Below are 21093 nucleotides of genomic sequence, written 5' to 3'. Positions count from 1 at the left end.
TTCATTTTTCAACAAACGGGAAGTTTCTAGCACAATATTTTGATTTATGGTGAATTTTTAAAAAAACATTTTTTACATCCACACGAGATTTACGGATTCATGCATCATATTGTGATAATATTTTTCTGTGTTGCTTTGATCGTTTTACAATTTGTTATATACCAAAATCATCACAATTTAGTGTACAATACAAAGAAAAAAATAATCCGTTAGCTTTAACTGCTTTTTGCTCACAGTGCAATTTGTATAAAATTATATATGAACATTTTTTTTTGCGCTGTCATATATTTCAATATTTATATATGATAATGATATTTTTTTTCATTTCTGATGGTTGCATACTAAACTTCAGGCAATGACAAAAATAGGAGCCAAAAATGAACTCTTAATCTTAAAAACTAAGCGTGCTGTGATTTTTTGAAAAAAACTTTTTTTCCGCTTCGGCGCTAACTCCCGAACGCCCCCGGCATACGTGAGACGTTTTTGTAAATAGAGGCTCGTTGTTTAAGGGCTAATACACTTTGCTGTAAAAGGGCTAAATGAAAAAGTGTTCTGAGAGTTAAGTTCTTACGAGAATTTTTATCCAAAAGTGTTCTGAAAGATAAGTCTTTAAGAGAATCTTTATCCAAGGACTCAAACCGAGGTAACATCAAATTTAAGGGCTATGTCCAAATTCCATCCTAAACAATGACGGGAAAATTTCATAGCTTCCACCTCAAAAGTTCAGAAGACTATAGCCAAAGTAATGAGTGATATTCAAGTTAGCATATCCTAGAACTGAAGACAACAAAAAGCAATATAATTTAAGCCGAAACAAACAGTTGCTTTGTGAACCTGAGATACCGGAAGAGCTTGACCAGGTTATCCCTCAGGACAAGCACCAAGATCAATAAGCTAACTACTGTTGTTGATAAGGTCTAACAGTGGAGGGCTTTCTGGACTTAAGGACTGGTTCCCTAACTGCTCTCAAAAAGCCTCAAGCACACAAGAGACAGATGACAGATTTTAAGAAGTCAGAGAAAGCATGAGGAGGTTTCCATGAAATTCCAAGTGCAACACTCTACGATCTTTCCTGATTGGCAGGAGGTGAAGAACTACTGTACTTCTGCCATGAGAGGTGACAACTTGAGAATCATTCCCTTCAGGGCCTCTGAGAGCTAACAAAGGCTTGAGTTCTTACAGTCCAGAGAAGTTTCTCTGCTAGCCTGACCAAATTTCTTGATTTGTACTTCTCTATGCAAGAGAGGTTGAATTGCTGGAGTAGACTGCGATTGTCTTGTCTTTGATTAGATGTTCTACTTGCATAAGACCTTCTAACTTGCCAAAAGTTCTACGTTGTTAGATTGCATTTTACTCTCCTATACAGTCCAACTCCTTGACATTCCAATGTTCTCTAGAATGGCTCCCCAACCTGACCTCAAGATGTCTGAGAACAAAGTGAGGTCTAAGTTCTACAGGACTATAGGTGGACCCATCAACAGTCTTCACCAATCTCCTTACAACAATCAGAATGTAAAAGATCTGAAGAAATTGCAATTGGAATATAGTCCAGACAATGAGACCCGACCCAAGGGTTCTTGTAGTAAAACTGACCTGGTCATTCTTAGAAAGACCATGTTAACAAACTTTGCTAAAGAAGCCAAGTGACCCAAAAGAGGTAGCCTTGTTTTGACTCAGGTTTTTAAGGGTCCAGATTCTCTCAGCAGACAGAAAATGTCTACCCATCTCTGTCTGAAAAGCTGAGAAAGAGAGAGCTGATCTTCATCCCAAATAAACAACTGACTGGGTTGGAAGAAACACAAACTAGTTGACATTGATCAAAATGCCCTCCAGATCACAAGAAATGAATTTGTGAGAACTAACCAATCCTCCAAGTTTAGAAAAACTTGGACTCTTGGCAGATGATTTCCTCACATTAATGGAGCCTAAACATGGGAGAATACATGTGGCACTGTGCTCAGACCAAAACACATGGCTTTGAATTGAAAGACCTTCTCTTTGAACACAAAGTGTAGATACTTCCTCAACTGGGGATGGATTAGGACAAGGAAGTAAACATACTGCCTATTGACAGAAAATATCCAGTCACCCTTCTGGAAGACCAGTAAGGCCCAACGGAACTACACCATAGACAAACTTACTGGGACTGGTAACATCCAATACTGGTCTCAAGCCTGCAACCCCCTCCTCCAGCATTGGGAACAAGAAGGTCAATGGTAAAACCTCAGCGGCTAGTCTAATATTGGCTCAATCACCTTGCATAACAACTGTCCAATCTCCTCCTTCAAAACCCAGAACTTCTCTGTGTGAAGAGGGTGGGCAGGGAAGGATATCAGGGATGTCAACTGGGGTGGAAGAGTAACAAAAAATGTAGAGTGCCCCTCCCAGAGAACCATCACTACCCAAGGGATTGAGAAGGTTGATCACAATGGGGAACACCAAACCACAATCCTTACCCATAATATACTTGGTCAAGTACCTATCTGATGATAGAGGTAAACTCATATCTTAAGTTTACCTATCTGTTCCTTTTAACCACACAGGGAGCATTACAGGATGGAACATAAGTGAGAGGAGTAACACCAGAAGAGGAACAAAGAATAAATAAGACTTATAACCAGACTTAACTGTCTATCTATGTAAACTAACAGCCTCTTGCACCTTCTGATACCTCACACAATTATTCACTTCTTATCATACCACTCCTTACAGTCTCAGACTGAGAAAAAAATTAAAATCACAATCACCCTTCCTCTAATAAATGTGTTACCATCATGCCCAACAGAATGCATCTGGTTTAAAAAAAACTCTTTTGTACAGAACCTAACGCTTCTATCTCTGCTTGTTGTGGATGACATAATGCAAAACAGAAAACAAGCACAGTACCATATAGGAGAAAAACAGATAGAAACAGTCAAAATTATTATAGCTGATTCACAACATGTGCACAAGGACACAGCAGGAAGAATTCTTAAAAGAACATAAACATTCCAATGTCCTCTGGTGGGAAATGGGTGACTATAGACAGTCCATCTGGGTCAGTCAAGCATCATTCTTTCGTTTATTTTGAATGCCGATCACAACCAACAGCACAAAGATGTAAGCTAACTCTAACAGTAGGTAAGATTTATCCCAATTAATTTTCATTGATACTGGACTCGGATGCATCCAATATGTAACAAAATCTGATAAGCTTAAAAAGCAAATGAAGGGAAGCGAGAACAAATTTTATGTGCCTTAATCTTGAATTAAGACAGATCTCCAGGTGAAATGTCTTCTTAAGCTCTTGAGATAACTTGATGTAGCCAAAGAAAAAGAGTATTTTTCAAAACTTTATATGTCTGATACCCAATGTAGTCGAGACAAATGACAAAATAGTTGCAAAATTCAATGAAAATGACTCTTTGACAGCTCTAATTGCACAAAGATATGAAGTTTTCATAATAAAACTAATATTGTAATACTTACCTGAACACCTGAATTAGCCCTGGTCACCTACCAGCCAGAACAACATCCCTATAGCTTTTACCCACTAAGTGGGTAATCTTGTCAAATGAGTTACCTGAAGTACCGTTGGCAACACTGCTGCAAGTCCCAGCTGAGTGAGGCCGAGATCCCCAATTGCGTTATCCACTATTCAAATTGAAGTGGGGAGGAGGGTGGGAATCATTCAGGTGTTCAGGGAAGTATTACAATATTAATTTTATTATGAAAACTTCATATTGCAATACACTACCTGAACACCAGAATTAGCCCGATTAACAAAATTTGGTGGAGGTGGGATCAATCTAATTCAGCCCGACCTGCCAACAGGGAAAGCAAGTAACTCATTATTCGTCAACTCTGTATAAATGAATGTATCCTCACCTGGTTATCCAACTCGGCAGGTGAGAATGTCTGTAGAGAGAGTACCCCCGACATCAGTCTCATGTCTAGGTACTGTTTGAGTCAAGCTACCTCTCATGTGGTATTCAAACCTCCTCATGGATAGAGAGTAGCAAAATAAAAACCAACCTACCATGTGGCTAATCACAGTCTCCCATGATTAGTGGAGAATGACGAACCTACCATGTGGCTACTCAAAGCACTCTCATTTATGGAGGGTCTAAGTCGAGCTACCTCTCATGTGGTATTCAAACCTCCTCATGGATAGAGAGTAACAAAAAATAAAAAACCAACCCACCATGTGGCTAATCACAGCCGCCCATGATTAGTGGAGAACGACGACCCTTCCATGTGGCTAATCAAAGCACTCTCATGTATGGAGGGGTACGATGAACCTCCCATGTGGTTAATCAAAGCACTCTCATGTATGGAGGGGTACGAAGAACCTCCCATGTGACTATTGTAGCCTCTCATTTATGGAGGAGTTGAGTGTGCAGGATCTTCGAGTTCTTTGCCATCCATTGCCGCCGATGTCTGCGTGCAGAAGAGGTTGAAGAAACCAAACCTGTCCACTGGATCTGCCTATCTTCACAGTACTAACGTCAAACTTAATATTCTCACTATGAACCCCGACTAACAGAGAATCCAAAATTCCAAATTTCCTCAGACTACATTCATTACCTAGAGTTCCCCCCCCCCAACACCCTTAACATTACTACGTAATTATAAGATCGAGTTGGTCGTCACAAAGGGACCAAGCGACAAAATTCTTCTTCGAAGAAAACTGAATGTCTTTTAGGTAGAAAGTCATGAAAACCGACACCGACTTCCAAGTGGCCGCCTCTAAGAACCTCCGCACTAAGAGAGTACCCCCTTAGCTAAATGAACGCACCCACGATAGAAGGGTTAGCGGCTACACACGGACTAAGAGAATAACTTTCACGTACAAAGGAGAACGATGCATCTCCCAAGTGGCTATTCAGAGTCTACCCATTAAGGAGGGAATGAAGCAGCGTGCTGAGCCGATGACCCTTCGCCCTGCAGGTTGCGGCAATGACCGACGAGTGCAGAAGTATCCCAGCGCCGACGAAACAACCTAGGCTAGCCTACGAGAGCACCTCTTTGGACTCTCGTAGGGAAACTATCAAAGACTAGGATACTTGAGACGTACTAAACTTAAGTTCATGTGATTATACTATCACGGTTACTGGTTAACCTAATAATCACCGCACTACGTGAATACTACCCTAGCTAAATGAGTGCACCCTACATAATAGACTTCGCTGTTAAACGTGGACTAAGTGAATAACCTTCCAAGTCTTCGCACTAAGAGAATACCACCTCAGCTAATTGAACGCACCCTAGATAGGAGAATTCGCCACTATATACAGTGGGGCGAACTGAACGTCTCTTAAGTAAAGGAAGAAAACACAGACGAACTCGCAAGTAAACTACCTCCAGAACAGAAGACTCTGAACCATTCCTTAGAAAGGAAATGAAGTGGACATATTCCAAATACTGTGCGGTAATGAAAAAAAACCGTTAAATACTGAACATAATGTCACATCAAATTAAATTGTGTTCAAGGGCATAAACCTCGTACCACATGAGAATCGTGAAATGTGCCCACAACTGTGTTTGTGTAGTGAGCGCTTATGAACCAGGAACCAGGAACCCTTTCCCCGACAGTAACTAATCACATCCTTGACAGCAGGCGGGAAGGATTCCGCAGTGAGACAAGAAGTGTACACAGAAGCAGATGGAGTTTCTCAACCTTTGATAAATATTCGCATTAGACATAAAGACATCCCTGCTGATGCCGGAACCCAAACACTTGCAAATAAAGAACCTTAAACGAACGAAGCAGAGTTTTAGCCTCGGCCACAACTTCCGGAAGAAGAGAAATACTTATCATTTCCCGCCTAGGAAACCAGCCTAGGAAACTTCCCGAAGCTCGCCCGCTTTTTATCTGCAGCTAAAGCCGAAAGAAAGAAAAAACACCTAACCAATTATCTTAACATTAGAACTTCCGACAAATTTCACGAGGGAGCCCGAGGGAATGTAATAAATCAAAGAAGATCTTACTACTAGAAATTTTCGGGAAGACAGAAAAATGTACTGCAAAGTGCTGAGTGGTAGCCAGCAATAGCCGAAAATGGAAGAATCTTGACTTTCCGAGGGAATAAGAGAAAACCAGCTATTTTGGTTATGGCAGGCCTAAAGATGGAATGACCTTCCTTACGACACAGACTTCCCCATGTCAAGTTGACCTGGTAAAACTTACAGGCTGACTTCTCAAGCTGAAAGAAACACTGTCTAGACATAGCTTTAGTGTCTGGACTGTCTAGCTGTTTGCTCGGCAGTCGCCTGCAACTAGGTTCATCACGCAAGAGTTTGGATGATAATGGTGAAAATGCAGTTGTCTAAAAGATCTTCCACATGAGGAGGAACATCGGAACTTCAGTAAGGAGCATTAGGAATTCCGGAACCGAGGGTGTTAGAGCCAGCAAGGAGCTAGAGTCATAGACGTCTTGACACTACCGCAATTCCTGATTACCTGATGAATGAGACCGAATGGTGGAAAGCATACACCTCAAGTTCTAATGATCTTGTTCCCCCAGAGTTCTCAGATACGACACGGCAGTTACGATGTCGCAAAGCAGACCCACTACTGTGTTGCGCACTAGGACTGAGAAACACCTGAGGGCTTCCTTAACAGCCCTGAGGTTCCTGAAGGTTATGACTCCTCTCGTTCCTGATCCCTCCAGAGGCCTGAAGCCTGGGTTCCTTCAAGGTTGCTCCCCAACCTTGATATGAGGCATCTGAGTACAGATGAACATCGGGAAGAGGGGAGACTATAGACCTTCCGGATGTCGGATGCGCACCTTCTGACTATCACAGACGATCCGACAAGCGAGAATCGTTCCAGATTACACCTGCATCGAGGTCCCTGAGACATACCTGAAGAGAAAGCATGCGGAGACACATGGCCCTGGAATGAGAGAGAGAGAGAGAGAGAGAGAGAGAGAGAGAGAGAGAGAGAGAGAGAGAGAACATTCTCCCTAAGAAGCTTCTTCAAGTGGGTACCGGCTGTTCCCTGTTGGACAGGAACCCTCTACTTCCATATTTTGTACCTTCAACGATGCATAATTGCCAACACTGGAGACTTGAGTTAGAAGCAACAAGTTCGTTATACTGGCCACATCCCTTGAACCCAGAGCAGCCACACTAATCATAGCTTGCTGTGACGCTACTGCTGACGACGGCTATACGAAATTGACCATGGAGGAGATATCCTCCTCCCTAAAAGACTTGCAGAGCGCAAAAGGCGCCCTCAACAGAACCCTCTCCGAATGTCCGGACAGTGAGGCGGAAGCTTTAAAAGAAGTCCTTCCTCTTCTGCCAAAGAACGTTGTACAGTTGGGCGACAAGTTAACCTGGTATGCCAGCCCTACTGACACCGAAGTGATGAGGTGTCAGGCAGTACCGGACCGGAGGGAGTATATCATCTTGTTTGAGCAACTACCGGTTCTGTCGCATATAGCGACTTGAACATAGTTTGCTTCGGTAGTGTCGGCTCCTCCGGAACCTTGGATTGAGGATAAGTGAGGATGAAGTCTACCATCTGCTTATACTCATTCTCATTGGCTGAAGGAGAACCAAAATCCGGTACCAGATCCTCTTCTTCAAATGAACAATCCTTGTCGGACTGGTCCAACCGAGCCGGAACAGGAAAGAGGCAGGCCGATCCCTAGCAAACGCCGAACTTGAAAACCAGGAACTTGCTACACCTGGGTGCGTGAGACGGACACCTGACGTATCAATCGTCAACATACTGGAGGCACCAAGGTAGGATGCGCAAACCCCGCACCACCCAATGGGGATAACGCAACACCTGGGCCGGCCACACGGCGGAGAGCGAAGAGGCCGCAACACCCGAACCACTCGAATCCGGATGTATCAAAACCGCATGAGAATGGGAATCTGGAACTGAAGACCCGGAATCAACCCCGAACCAACATGGATGCCTAGACGGAGGGACAGAGAAAACCTAACGGAAAGTTGAGAAAGAAGAAGCCGAAGGAGGGAAGAAGGAAGAAGCCACACTCGGAGTAACCACCGGAGCGCCCAACGCCGACGTTCGACAGATGGAGAAGGTCCCAACCAGACCGAACTCAAAGGAGTATCGAAGGGGAACTTACCAACTATCCTGGAGAATGGAAAGGCTGCGGAAACTATCGGTGCTTATACACTTGAATGCTGGCGCAGGCGAATCTCCGACTGCCGTAGCATCCGCAAGAATCGCAGAGGATACATTACAGTTAGGAACCCGTAAAAAATGAAATAAGGAGTTGCTGACGCCTCCGCAAACACCTGAGAAGCAACTAGACCGGATGCCTGAGAAACTACCGAATTTGCAAAAGGTGATAAAGACGACGGATCCGTAAAAAGTACCCCTTCCCTTAACCCTGAAGAGAGAGGGAGCCGCTGATGCTCTAATATACAGGGTTGAAGCAAGAAAACCTTGCTCTGCTGAGTTAAAAGCCAAGAAAACAGGATGAGCAACAAAGACCCCGAGAGCCCTCCAAAGAGCGGACCGAAAAGAAGATTGAGAAAGGCAATGAAAGAAGGCTTAGAAGAAAAAGGGGAAAAACGGGAAAAATTCCATAGCTGCCGAAAAGACCACAGATTTCAAAGAAAATAGACTGGTTCTGTCCCCCCCCACCCCTGATAATCTTGACAGACATTATCAAATCAGAAAATTCTTCAAGACATGATCACAAATATTGGAAAAACTCAATTGCCAGAATTACCACCATCGCAAGATGAAAGAAATTTTAACCCCCGAAGGAAAAGGAACCTTCGAAGAAGAAGTATTCAAGGAAGAAGAAGTATTCAAGGAAAAACAAAAATTCAGAACCAGATACAACAGAAATCAAATCTGAACGACCCTCCACAGATCTGGAAACCTTTGTTGCACAGATCACGAAGCAGGAAATAAAACCAACGATTGATCTAAATGAGAGACCTAAACATTAGCGACCCCAACCAAACCTGAACCCAAAGAAGACTGCACGTTCAAATACTCTTCCAGAATACTTCCTAAATTAGAATTCCTACTCTTCTGAGTGATTCCTAATTCTAAATCCACCTTAGAACTTACGCTTTTAGAGGGAAGGGGGGAAATCTGCTGCCAACACTGCCTGCTCCGCTGGGGGGGCAGATCCTACCTTCCGAGGGTTGCGGGTTCTCCATGATCCCGGCACCCGTTAGGGCTGGTTCTGGAACAGGCAGGGGGCTGAAAAAGAACGATTAGTATCTACAACACTATTACTACTATCCTCATCTCTAGTTTCCGTTAATTTAGTCATAAAGCTAGAAAAATTGACTAGACATACTCAGCTTTTAACTTGTCCTCTAACTTTTTGAATAATTCTTCCATCTGATCTACCGACCAAGACTCGCTGCCTATCTGACTGATGCTACACTGCATCTTCCTACATAAAATACAAATAGAATGTCGATTGTGTTTGAGGGTACTCATCCTACGCTTGCAGGGCATGTAGGGCCGATGAGCGTCAGTATCTCCAGCAGTAGAATGCTCCGTCGTCGATGTAAACAAAGTGGAAGAATCGGCACTAGCAGACTGCGACGTATTCTTGTTTGACTTATCCAATCGAGTCCAAAGTACCGATCCCAAAGTCAAAATCGGGAGAGAAGTTCCAAATCCCATCAATAAAGTATCCATCTAGGAGAAAATGCGTTGAAAACAGTCCAAATCGTGATCTGATGTCCAAATTCTTAAATGGGGGTCGGGCTAATGACCAAAAGTTCGCCTGATGTGGGACACACCCACACAGCATGGCGAAAAAAAAGCAATTGGGGATCTTGGCCTCACTCGGCCGGGACTTGCAGCAGTGTTGCCAATGGTACTTCAGGTAACTCATTTAACAAGATTTTCCTGTAAGCGTTGGTAATGCTGACATTTAATTACCCACTTAGTGGGTAAAAGCTATGGGGATGTAGTTTGGGCTGGTAGGTGACCAGGGCTAATTCAGGTGTTCAGGGAGTGTATTGCAATAATTTTTTTGATGGAGACAACCAGAAAAACTGAAGGTGCTAATATTAGACCATGAGGTTTACAGGTTAAAATACCCAGGGTGAAGAAGTGCCACATCAATGACCGATGGTGACAGCGCTGCAGATTGGGCAGGCAGTCTGTTAATATGCTTGATGGAGGTGAGGGATGGAAAAAAAAAAGTCAAATTGAAAAGGAGGTATCTGGCAGAGGTTCATAGAGGGACAAAAAAATTTTGCAACATATATTGGATTCCTTAAGAAAGGAGAGTGCTTGCAACAAACTTGCTATTTAAATTGCTGACAGCCCTAACAATAAGTGCACCATAGTAAATACGTCACTGGAACAGATTCCCGAGGCTGAAAGGGATCTGCAGATGAAATTTTAGAATTACATCCAAATTCCAGAGACAGACTGATACTCAGTTCTAGGGGCTTCAATCTCAACTGCTCTCAACACCTTAAAGTATTGATTATTAGCCAGATCCAATTACACATGGTGCAATACTGAGGAGAGCATAGAACTAAAACCTCAAAAGTAAACAACAAAACACTCTTAATCTACCTAAGAAAGCTGTGAAACTTTGATATCTACAGGGGTGCGGGAGCTGACAATTCCTCTAGAACAGCACCCGGAACAATATACAAACCACTGCTTCTGATATAAGGCCACTCTTGTTTTTCCACTTAAGGGTAACGGGAGGAAGATAGTTGAGCACCTCCAAGCTGTTCACAGTGGGACGTGGAACTTGTGGAACTACATGGAATTTGGCAATTTGAGTCAATACTTCCCTCACAGAGAGATCTATAGAGTGCTTGAAAGTCAGAAAATAATTCCCCATGAGGTAATATGGTTCTACAAGAGTCATTTAGCAATTCTTGTACTCAAATTTTGTTCAATCCTTTCCTTAAGCGAGAAGGCATATATGACTGATTCTTGGCAAATTTGAAAGCACCCACTGCTCAAGACCAATGGCCCTCAATAGATAAATAGTAGACTAGTCATATCTGTTTGTCTTCATACTGAGAGCTACCCAATTCCACAGCAACTGTCGGACTCACAGATATAATGACCACTTCATACGCAGAACTTGTCCTTCCTGAATCCTAAATTGCCAAAAACATTGTCCTTACATGGAATAAACTAGAGAACCACTTACATGGAATGAACTAGAGAACCAATATAATGTTCATTTTTGCCAAAAGAAGCAGTCTTTTTGCTATGACTCAGTTTCTGACCAGGTGTCTGCATTGTGGAGTTTTTCATATGGCCAAGAGTTCGAGCTCTTAGGGATAAATCTTCCTGGAATCTTTGACGGCCTTACCACCGCCCTAACATCTTTGATGTTGGTTGAGTCAATACAACATCAGAAAAGTTAAGTACACCTTAGTTTAACCAGACCACTGAGCTGATTAACAGCTCTCCTAGGGCTGGCCCGAAGGATTTATTTTTATTTTACATGGCTAAGAACAAACTGGTTACCTAGCAACGGGACCTACAGCTTACTGTGGAATCCGAACCACATTATAGCGAGAAATGAATTTCTATCACCAGAAATAAATTCCTCTAATTCTTCATTGGCCAGTTGGAGATTCGAACGCAGGGCCAGCAGAGTGCTAGCTGAGAACGGTACCCACCTTCACAATGAGGAACTGTTAACAAGTACAACACACTGCAGACACATTTTTAATAGTGACACTGTCTATACCAATATAATTAGCCCAATCTGTGCTAACAACCTCACTGCTAAATGCCGATGATGGTAAAGGCCGAATATGGTGCAAAAATTTACCTCTACCCAAATGATCTTTCAGTTAATGCATTCCAGAACCTACCTAGTTCCCTGGTTGCAGACACTTCCAGCTGTTGCAGGGCAGTCCTAGGCTAGGGATAAAGACAGGCAAGGGCACCGACACCTTACCTCACACAGGGAATGAGTAAATGATTGAACACTATGGGGAACCCGAAACAGTTCCTTAACATAAATTCAGACGAACCTTTTACTGACTACCATAAAAGTTTACATCCTGTTCTAACTTTTCAATACTATTCGTTTTTCCTGAACCAAAAGCAGAAGACAGAGCTAAGGAGGAAATCTCAGTACTAGTTAAAAGTATTAGCAGAGGAAACAGCCATAGTCTAATTAAGGGGTAACTACAGACAAAGGACCTGGAGAAGGGGGAGAAATGCCAAGTTTATGACCTTACCATACAACAGTATTTGCTTTTGCAATCTATCTGCTTCCCCTCTCTTCCTTTTACTAATAAATTTAAGCATAAAGTCCTTGGAAAATCCTTACATTCCCCACATCTATTCTCAAAATCACACTTTTATACCCTTGCAACCAGCATAAACAGTGAATATCTACCTTAAAAATCAACATCCTGCTGACACAGTAATCATTCCACAAAACCTGACATTCTGAGCCTTGCTTCTGATGGAAGGCATCCTAAGAAAAATAAATGTACAGTACCATGAAAGCAGCAAACAGCCAAAACCATGAAATCCTAACAACTGCCCATACACACTGATGGCAAGGTGAATTCCGGTAAGAGCTAAAACATTCGAAGCACACCTGGTGGAGAACAGGTGTACTACACTACTAGACAGTCATCCAGGTCAACCATTCGATTTTCTTTTGTTTCAATGCCAACTTCCCTATCAGAACAGATATATGCTATCTTTAACAGCAGGCAACATTCATATCGAATACAAAATAGCATTCTGACTCTAGTAAACTGTCCAGAAGAAAGTTGTAAGGATTCATATGTGAAGTGGGAACTTTTTAAATCCTAATCTATGCAAGCTTCTGTGAATGGGGTGCTGTAAAGATACATAGCTTTATATGATTACTGGATTTGTTTTGTATAAATATGCCATGAATCATATTATTAAAGACAAAATTATTCCAAAATCTTTATATAAAGAAGCAATGGATGAATTTGCTCTCAAAATAATCTTTGCTAAAACAACATTAACAAGTAGTGGTGACAATTATACAGTAAACCCCCCGTATTCGCGTTCTCATGGTTCGCGGTCTCATGCATTCGCGGGTTTCTCTGTGGAACATATCTAGCCATTTTTCACGGAAAATTCGCCCATTCACGCTATTTTTCACTGAGAAATATTCACTAATTACTGTACTGCATTTTCATATAACTTTCACGAATAAATGCACTTTTTGCGATAAAACTATTAAAATACTAAGGTATAAGCATTTTTACAAGGTTTTTCTTGGTTTAAGCTAACAAAACGGGCAGTTCTAAGTATTTTTAGAGGGGTTTTAAGTATTCGTGGATTTTAGCTATTCACTGGGGGGTATGGTACACATCCCCCACGAATACGGGGGGTTCACTGTATTCTGACATGTGGGATGAAGGGCTCCCAAGAAGGGGGAAGGGTACTGCAGTATAACTTTTGGATGCAAAGTAAAATATGAATGTTATGGGCCTACTGTATTTGAGACAAAAATCCATGAATTATGCCTATATAAAACTACTGTAAAGAACACAATGCATTATATTTAGGATCCACATGTATTACTCTGCATTCCTTAACAAATACACAAAACCATCCTGATTTATTATTACCTTGTAAATGCTTCTGCAACGTATGCACCAGTAGAGGACGGAGAGCGGTGGACCTCCTCATAAGTACTAATAGGTAACTTATTGGGGCTTGGTAATGCTTGCAATGTTGAGTCACCAGCTAACTTCACTACAACAATTCTGTGAAAAAGATATTCTTGGCTAATGGTAAAAACTACAACTGAAAACAAAAAAATGCAATAAATTTCCTTACGACCTGAAAACCACAAAAAAATACTGATGTATATTACTGTACACATGCAACTTAACCAGATTCAACACCCTTACAGATAAGACTCAGAAAGACTGATGGTTCCAAGAAACATTTTACCAGTTATTTTCAATGTGAGCAGCAAATGCATCAGAGCACATTCAACTAAAAACTGAACAATCTTGTAATGTAATGCCATATCTAGTGCTTTAACTATACACTAAAGTCCGACACACAATAAAAAAATTAATGTTTTGGCATATACCTTATATTTCTGTGTATAAGACCACCTTTAAATCATAAAATTCACCCCTAAAAATCGGGTGTCATCTTATCCTACCATTCTAAAATCAAACCCTGAATTCTAAAGTGTTTATCAGTAGGCTAGCATCTGCCTCGGTGCGATAACCACCAACATACATGAAAAGATTCACATTATGAAATAAACTGATAATAAAGATAATAAAAACATTTTTACCTTATATAGTATTGGCATATCTTCATAACAAATAGCTTATTCGAGGAATAATTCCATAAAAATGAAATCAACTTTTATCTATGCGAGGCCAGCTGACAAAATGTAAATATTGAGTTATGGTTGTGCTCACAGTAACCTTTATCTTTCGGTAACATAGTGTAATTATGGTAGTAATAACATTTACGATATAATAATAATTTTTCATTAAAAATTCAGGCTGTTTGTAACTGTTTAGAACAATTCAGCCAAGAGAACGATAATTATCGTACTTTATCGTATTGTTGTGAGGGGTTGCTTACGAATGGAGATGAAACGAAAACAAAACAATGGTTTCCCATTTAGGCAAAGTTTGTAGGAATAACACAACACAGAATCAACTTGGTTATTTTGTTTACCGTATATACTCGTTCACGTGCGATCTCAAGAATCGTGCGACCCCAAAATTTTCACCCATAAAAAATTATTTTATCATGTATCTCGTGTAACATGTGAGTTCCTTTTTTGAGAGACCAAATTTCTATGGACTAACCTATTTTACTCCATCTCTTTATCCCATCTTCTTGTTAAATAAGTTAAAAAAGTAAAAGCGAATGATAAAAGTATTGTCAGTTACATTATACTCGTTGAGTAAATGAGTACAGCCATAAACATCCAAACGAGAACCAACTGTTTTGCTATGAACATAGTCCAGGCCATGGCTGTGGACAACCGAATCAGATAACAAAGCTGTTCTGCTTGCATTTCAACCATTGTATGGTAGTAAACAATTCCTATAATTATGTTACAAATGACGTGAAGTAGAATAGGACTGATATATATTTTACATTAAACCCTTATTTGCTATGGAGAAAAGATCGCAAAGAAATATACTGCTAAATTTAAGCTGCAAGTTGTAGCTGAAGCTGAGAAAACAATGTTCAAGCGTTAATGACTATAAATTATCGTGCATCAGCAACATGGATGAAACTCCTAAACTTCAACATGCCATCAAACTCAACCATAAATAATACTGGAGAGAAAAGTATTTTAACCAAAACTACTGGGCAATAAAGAACACATTTTACTATTGTTTTAACATGTATGGCAAACGGGACAAAACCTTCCCTCATGGTTATCTTTAAACGGAAACTTAATTCATGCTGAAACAAAAATCCCCGGAAGGTATCGTTGTCCACGTTCACGAAAACCTAAACAATGCAAATGGTGCATGATTGCTACATTTGTATTTATAATACAATTAGTAATGTGCAAATACACAAAATATTACTGGATACAGTGAAGTAAAGCATAACTTGTTAAAAGATCCATGGAAAAGATGCATATTCGTTTGTATTTTATAATACGGTACTAATATATGAATATTACGTAAGCTAATTTTATATTTCGTATAAGATGCAATCCCCTTAAAATGTCTTGAAAAGTCACATGATATGCGAGTATATACGGTATTTTGAATTTCTAAGGATACAGTAAGTAAAACAGCATTTGTAATAACATCATCTTTACATAACCAATATTTCATATGATATCTGTTGTTGCAAAAGCTAGCCTATACACAGATGGTTTTGTAATTTGGCAGTCATCTTATACTACAGATATGACATAATTTCATGAAAGTTTGACATAATTCTTTACCTCATCTTATCTAAAGGACGTCTTATGCACGAAAATATACCGTATAACACAGTACAACATAAATTTTAATATGAATTTTTATTTTTCCTAGGTATACAAAACAGTGTTTTATGCAGCAGGGGCTCAAAACAATTGTTAAACTTGGTAACGAGGTGGTTAAATCGTGGTTATGGGGAGGGGTGGGGAACACCCCTCAATTACCTATCATTACAGGCAATCCCCAGTTAATGGCGGGGGTTCTGTCCCCAGCCGAGCGCCACTAACCAAAAATCGGCAATAATAGCATCGGAAAAACAACTTAACGGTGCCATTAACTGGATATCAGCACATAAATACCGCTTAACAGTGCTGATAAACCACTTACTGACGTTGGCCAAGCGCCGTAACACCAAAACATCGTTACCCGATGCCACCGGTAAGCAGGGACTACCTGTACTAAGTACTTTTTCCTTTGGCCACAGGGACAAAGGAAGGTGGTTGAGGTGGGAGTATGATAACATGCTCTGGTGTATATACCCATGAAAACTAAAAATTAATTTAAAATTTTGTTATTTGTTCACATGGAAATACACACCATCACAGTTTGTATAAAAGACTCACTCCTGGCTACAGTTGAACTCCACTTGAAACTGCCACAATCCCAGCTGTAATAATATGCAATGGATGACTCCTTTAGCCTCCTACTTGGTTTGGCATATGGGATGAGGGTGGCAGGGGCCTGGGCCTGAGTGAAGATATATAGAGTTTAGCTCTAAGAAGGAAAGGTTCAGGGAACAATGAAGTCTACTAAGGGTGAATTCAAGTTGGAAGGAAGCTAATTCTGATTAACACAAAGTGATGGGTCTAGAATAGTTCTACTACTCTTTATCACCCTGTTACCCATGTCCCGTTACATGGAATTGCGAAGGGACACATATCAAAGACAGACACTATACTTAAGAGGTTGAAGTATAATCACCGGTAACTAGCCCAACAGTGTTGGTTTTTCAGCTTAGAAGCTGATCCAGGGAGGAAGATGGGAAGACAGTAAAGAGAGTCCAGTCACTCTGCATTTGCGCACCCGCAGACTTACACCAAGCGAGAGTACTTGGGCAAAATACTTGTCTGTTCAAACACATCTGGACACAGTCAGGGTACAGCTGTTTGGTGCCTTTTTAATGAAAGATACAAAGAATTTGTTTGTCTCATTGTAATTTCTCAAACAGTCATGTGGCGGTATATTTCTGGTAAACGCAAGTTAAAAATGTCCCAATCTGCTATTTGCATGTTATACTGTGAGGAGTATGGTTTTGGTTTATTATTTAATAACAAACTCCAAATCCAAATGTCCATGCTACAAAGCCCACAGCCATCTACTTCTTCGGTAACTCAGTCATTCAGCCTGGAATTGCAGGCAAGCACATCTGTAGCTAATGTTGATATGTGGGGGTCCTTCAGCCAAGACTCTGATGTGTCTCTGCCCCACTCTGATGACCCTGATCCTCTTGGTACCGCAACACCTCTTCCAGCCACTTCACCACTTAATGTCTCTTGGGAGTCACAAGAGGCAGAGGAGGAAGATGATGATGATGCCAGTCTTGATGGCACAGTCAATCTGGAGGCAGGAGAGGAGATGGAGGAGGACTTGTAAACCCTTATCACAAGTTTTTAAAAGTCCAGCCATTGTAAGCACCAATGAGTTTATGTTGCTGTGCTGCCACCATGTGGTTGCTTCATTTAATCAATAGGTCATACTTCTTAAGAAGAATCACACTTTCAGGTTTTTACAGTTTATGCCTTACTTTCAAGGATAGGTTTGCATAAAATTAATGCATTTCGCATATTAAGAAATTCCGTAACTCTGAGCCTACATCATGTTAAGAATTTCAGATTTTAGGAATTTGTATATTAAGAGAACATACTGTAGCTACTGCAGTCAGCCATACATGAGTCTCACTAAAACATATAGTATCTGCAGACAGGTATCTGCCATCAACACCCAAAAGAGTACATTGCTCTTTAAACCTTATTTCTTGATATAACACTTACCTCTTGTACAATATACAAACCTTTTGTGGGTTTCCTTTTGGGGTACTGTTCCATAAACTATAGAGTATTTGTAAAAGATTTTACTAGTTCCTTATTTTTCTATGTTATCCATTTGGTTGCCAATTTTTCCAGCCTAGAAACACCAACCTATCTTTTTGTTTTTAATCATTCCATCTTGTTTGGGACAGGCAACAAACTGTAGGACACTTCTTAACTTTCTAAAAGTTCTTTCCACTATTGTAAAATATGGCTCTGAATTCCCATTCTTAGTGTGGAATAGAAGTGTCACTTTAGTGTCACTTTACCTTCCCCTTGCAGGAGAAAACTAATAACTAAGTTATATATCAGACACACCTGTTTCACAATCCCCTCCATTTAACAAACAATCAGGGTTCCAAACAATCAGGCTTGAAAAATTTTTGGACTGTTACTGTATTGAAATATGTATATCTTATATCATTTTCTAAACTTGTTTCACAATATACTTTACCACTCAACTCTTGGGGAGAACTTTTGTCACTTGAACTTTTAAAAATATTTTATAAAAAGTTATGCCACCCTAGACAATGAGAAGTTCTAGAATGAATCTGGGCATGAAACACTTCTGAAGCAAAAGTAGTAAAAGAAACTGCAAATACCAATAAAGGTATAAAGGTATAATTTCTTGGCCATGTACTTGAGAATAACCCAACTATTCAAAACGAAGCTTTTCAACTTCAATTCCTCTAATGATAAATAAGTGCATGTGCTACCATATGAAGCAACATAAAAGTTCTTTCATTCACACAGTTACCACTAACCTATGACAGCATATGGTGCCATTTCGTTGAGAAACTCTGGGCACTGGTAACTTTAAAACAGTCTGCCCTTCATGAATGTACTTCCACCAACTGACTCGTTCAGGGACAGGTACCCAGACAGGCATCCTGCACACAGCACTGAGTGGGGAGCTATACTGACGCCTTGATCCAGCATAAACCTGTGGACAGAAAACATTTTATTATTTAAACCTCCTTGTCTTCAGTCATCAAAAACTATACACTGTATAATTTTACAGAAATCTGTACAGATAAAATTATTACTGTACCTTAATAGTATAATTTGTGTTCGGAAGACCTTTGAAATATGTATAATTCCGGGCTGAACCTGGAACATTTTCTTTATATTCATTATTATAATAGCGCCTTTGTCCTTCTTCATTGATGAAGGATGCAGTTTCTATAATTTCAATCTTGTAGTGATCAATTATGCCATTTGTAGTATTTGGAGGTTTCCATCGAATAATAACTGTGTTTGCAGCTGTTTGTGTATTCTGTTTGCAGTCCACTAACAAGTCTGATATCCTATTCGGAACTCCATTTAGTGTTCTTCCATTTACTGGCACAGAATATTCACCGCAATCCTTTCCAGGCTCTTCATATACATCCATACAAGCAGCAACCTGTCAATAAAAAAATTATATACTTTCAGATCTTTCAACAATTCTACTGGAAAAATTAAATCAAACAGATCTCTGGCAACACAAATTGTATAAACTTTTGCAAACAAGATTTGATATTTAGTTGAAGCAAACTTCATTACAAATGCATATTTACGTAGTTTATTATAAAACTTTCAAAATTCAATCATTCTCTCTGAGAGGAATGAAATAAAAATCTCAATAATTCTGGCCAAAAGAGAAGAGTGAAATCAAATGATAAAGCTAATACACTTGGGCAGAAAGCATATAAAAGACAAGAATATATATAACATTGGCCTTCAAAGATAATCTCCATTCAACTAATAAGTGAAAAATATATATAAATTTTTTATATTGACAATCATGCACAAAAAAATTCACAATAATATAAAATGTATAGAAAAAACATTAAAATGTGAACTTTTGCTAGCAATGCTGGCTTCATCAGACTAAAATAAAAATACTGTAGAGTCAATATATAATATCTTACAGAGTTCTCTTGATGAAGGGGCACAGGCACGCAGGGTCGGCTTAGATTTTAGTAAGCCTTTGACTACATGAATCATGAAGCACTTATCTACAAGCTAAACATTATTGGGAACTGGCTGATCTTATTAATATTTTATATTAATTTTGAACAGGCAGAACACACAAAGTCTGTGTTGATGGCCAGTATAGTAGCTTAGTAATTTCACTTCAGGTGTTCCTCAAAGTAGTGTTCTTGGGTCTTTCTTATTTACTACTTCTACTAGTGACATGTGGCAAGGTCTGGAGAACAAACTGATTGTATACTGACGATGCTCGCTGTTGTTCCCTCTTTGCACCTTAGGCGCTGTGGTAGCAGAATCCTAAATTGAGTTCTGGCACGTAATCATGACTGGAGTAGGCTCTGAGGCATAAAGCTTATACCTTCTAAAACTCAAAGTATGGCAAGTTACTCAATCCAGATCACTTTTGCCTTTGAATCCTAATTTACAATTAAATGGCAGTTTTAAATATCAGTAACTGTCAACATTTTAGGTGTAAATTTTGATAATAAACTGATGTTTGAGAAGCATATACATAATAATGCTTCTGTGGCTCAAAAAGTTGGCATCTTGCTGATATGTTTACATGTTTCATGATGAAGCTTTTATATCTAAGTGTTTTAACTCTGTTCTTCCTTGTCTGAGGTACAGTGGGTCCCCGCTAGATCACGGATCAGCATTCGCACCTTCAGTTAATCATGGGATTTCTATGGAATTTATCTCCAAACATACAGCGGAAAACTCATGCGAGTTCCTTTTTTGAGAGATCAAGTTACAATAGACTAACCTCTTTTCCTCCATCTCTTTAGCCCACCTTCTAGTTACGTAAGTTAAAAAAAGAAAACGAGAATGATAAAAACTATAATCAGTAATGTTACTTTTGTTGCGTAAACGCGTACAGCTATAAACAACAAAATGAGACACAGCTGTTTTGCTTGCATTTCAATCATTGTACGATAGTAAACAATTATTGTAGTTTTGTTACAAATTACATTAACCCTCTAACGCCGAGCCTCTATTTACAAAAACGTCTCCCGTATGCCGGCGACGTTCGGGAGTTAGCGCCGAAGCGGAAAAAACGTTTTTTTCAAAAAATCACAGCACGCTTAGTTTTTAAGATTAAGAGTTCATTTTTGGCTCCTTTTTTTGTCATTGCCTGAAGTTTAGTATGCAACCATCAGAAATGAAAAAAAATATCATTATC

General features: G+C 39.9%; 1 protein-coding gene across 2 annotated transcripts in view; it reads right to left on the bottom strand.

Annotated features, from left to right (window-relative positions):
• Ptp69D (Protein tyrosine phosphatase 69D) overlaps positions 1–21093 on the bottom strand; it is a 752166-nt gene that overhangs the window by 414558 nt on the left and 316515 nt on the right. For both annotated transcript variants that reach the window (XR_010849719.1, XM_067084316.1), the window contains exons 10-12: positions 18991–19344; positions 18704–18882; positions 13555–13692 (exon numbers count right to left, since the gene is read on the bottom strand). Coding sequence is in view for 1 of the 2 variants with exons in the window: in XM_067084316.1 (XP_066940417.1) it covers positions 13555–13692; positions 18704–18882; positions 18991–19344 (671 nt within the window). In the remaining variant the exon portion in view is untranslated. The remainder of the gene's footprint in view (positions 1–13554; positions 13693–18703; positions 18883–18990; positions 19345–21093) is intronic.

This window comes from Macrobrachium rosenbergii, chromosome 41 (genome assembly GCF_040412425.1).
Source record: "Macrobrachium rosenbergii isolate ZJJX-2024 chromosome 41, ASM4041242v1, whole genome shotgun sequence".
NCBI lineage: Eukaryota > Metazoa > Arthropoda > Malacostraca > Decapoda > Palaemonidae > Macrobrachium > Macrobrachium rosenbergii.
This window is presented reverse-complemented; position numbering and strand designations above follow the sequence as displayed.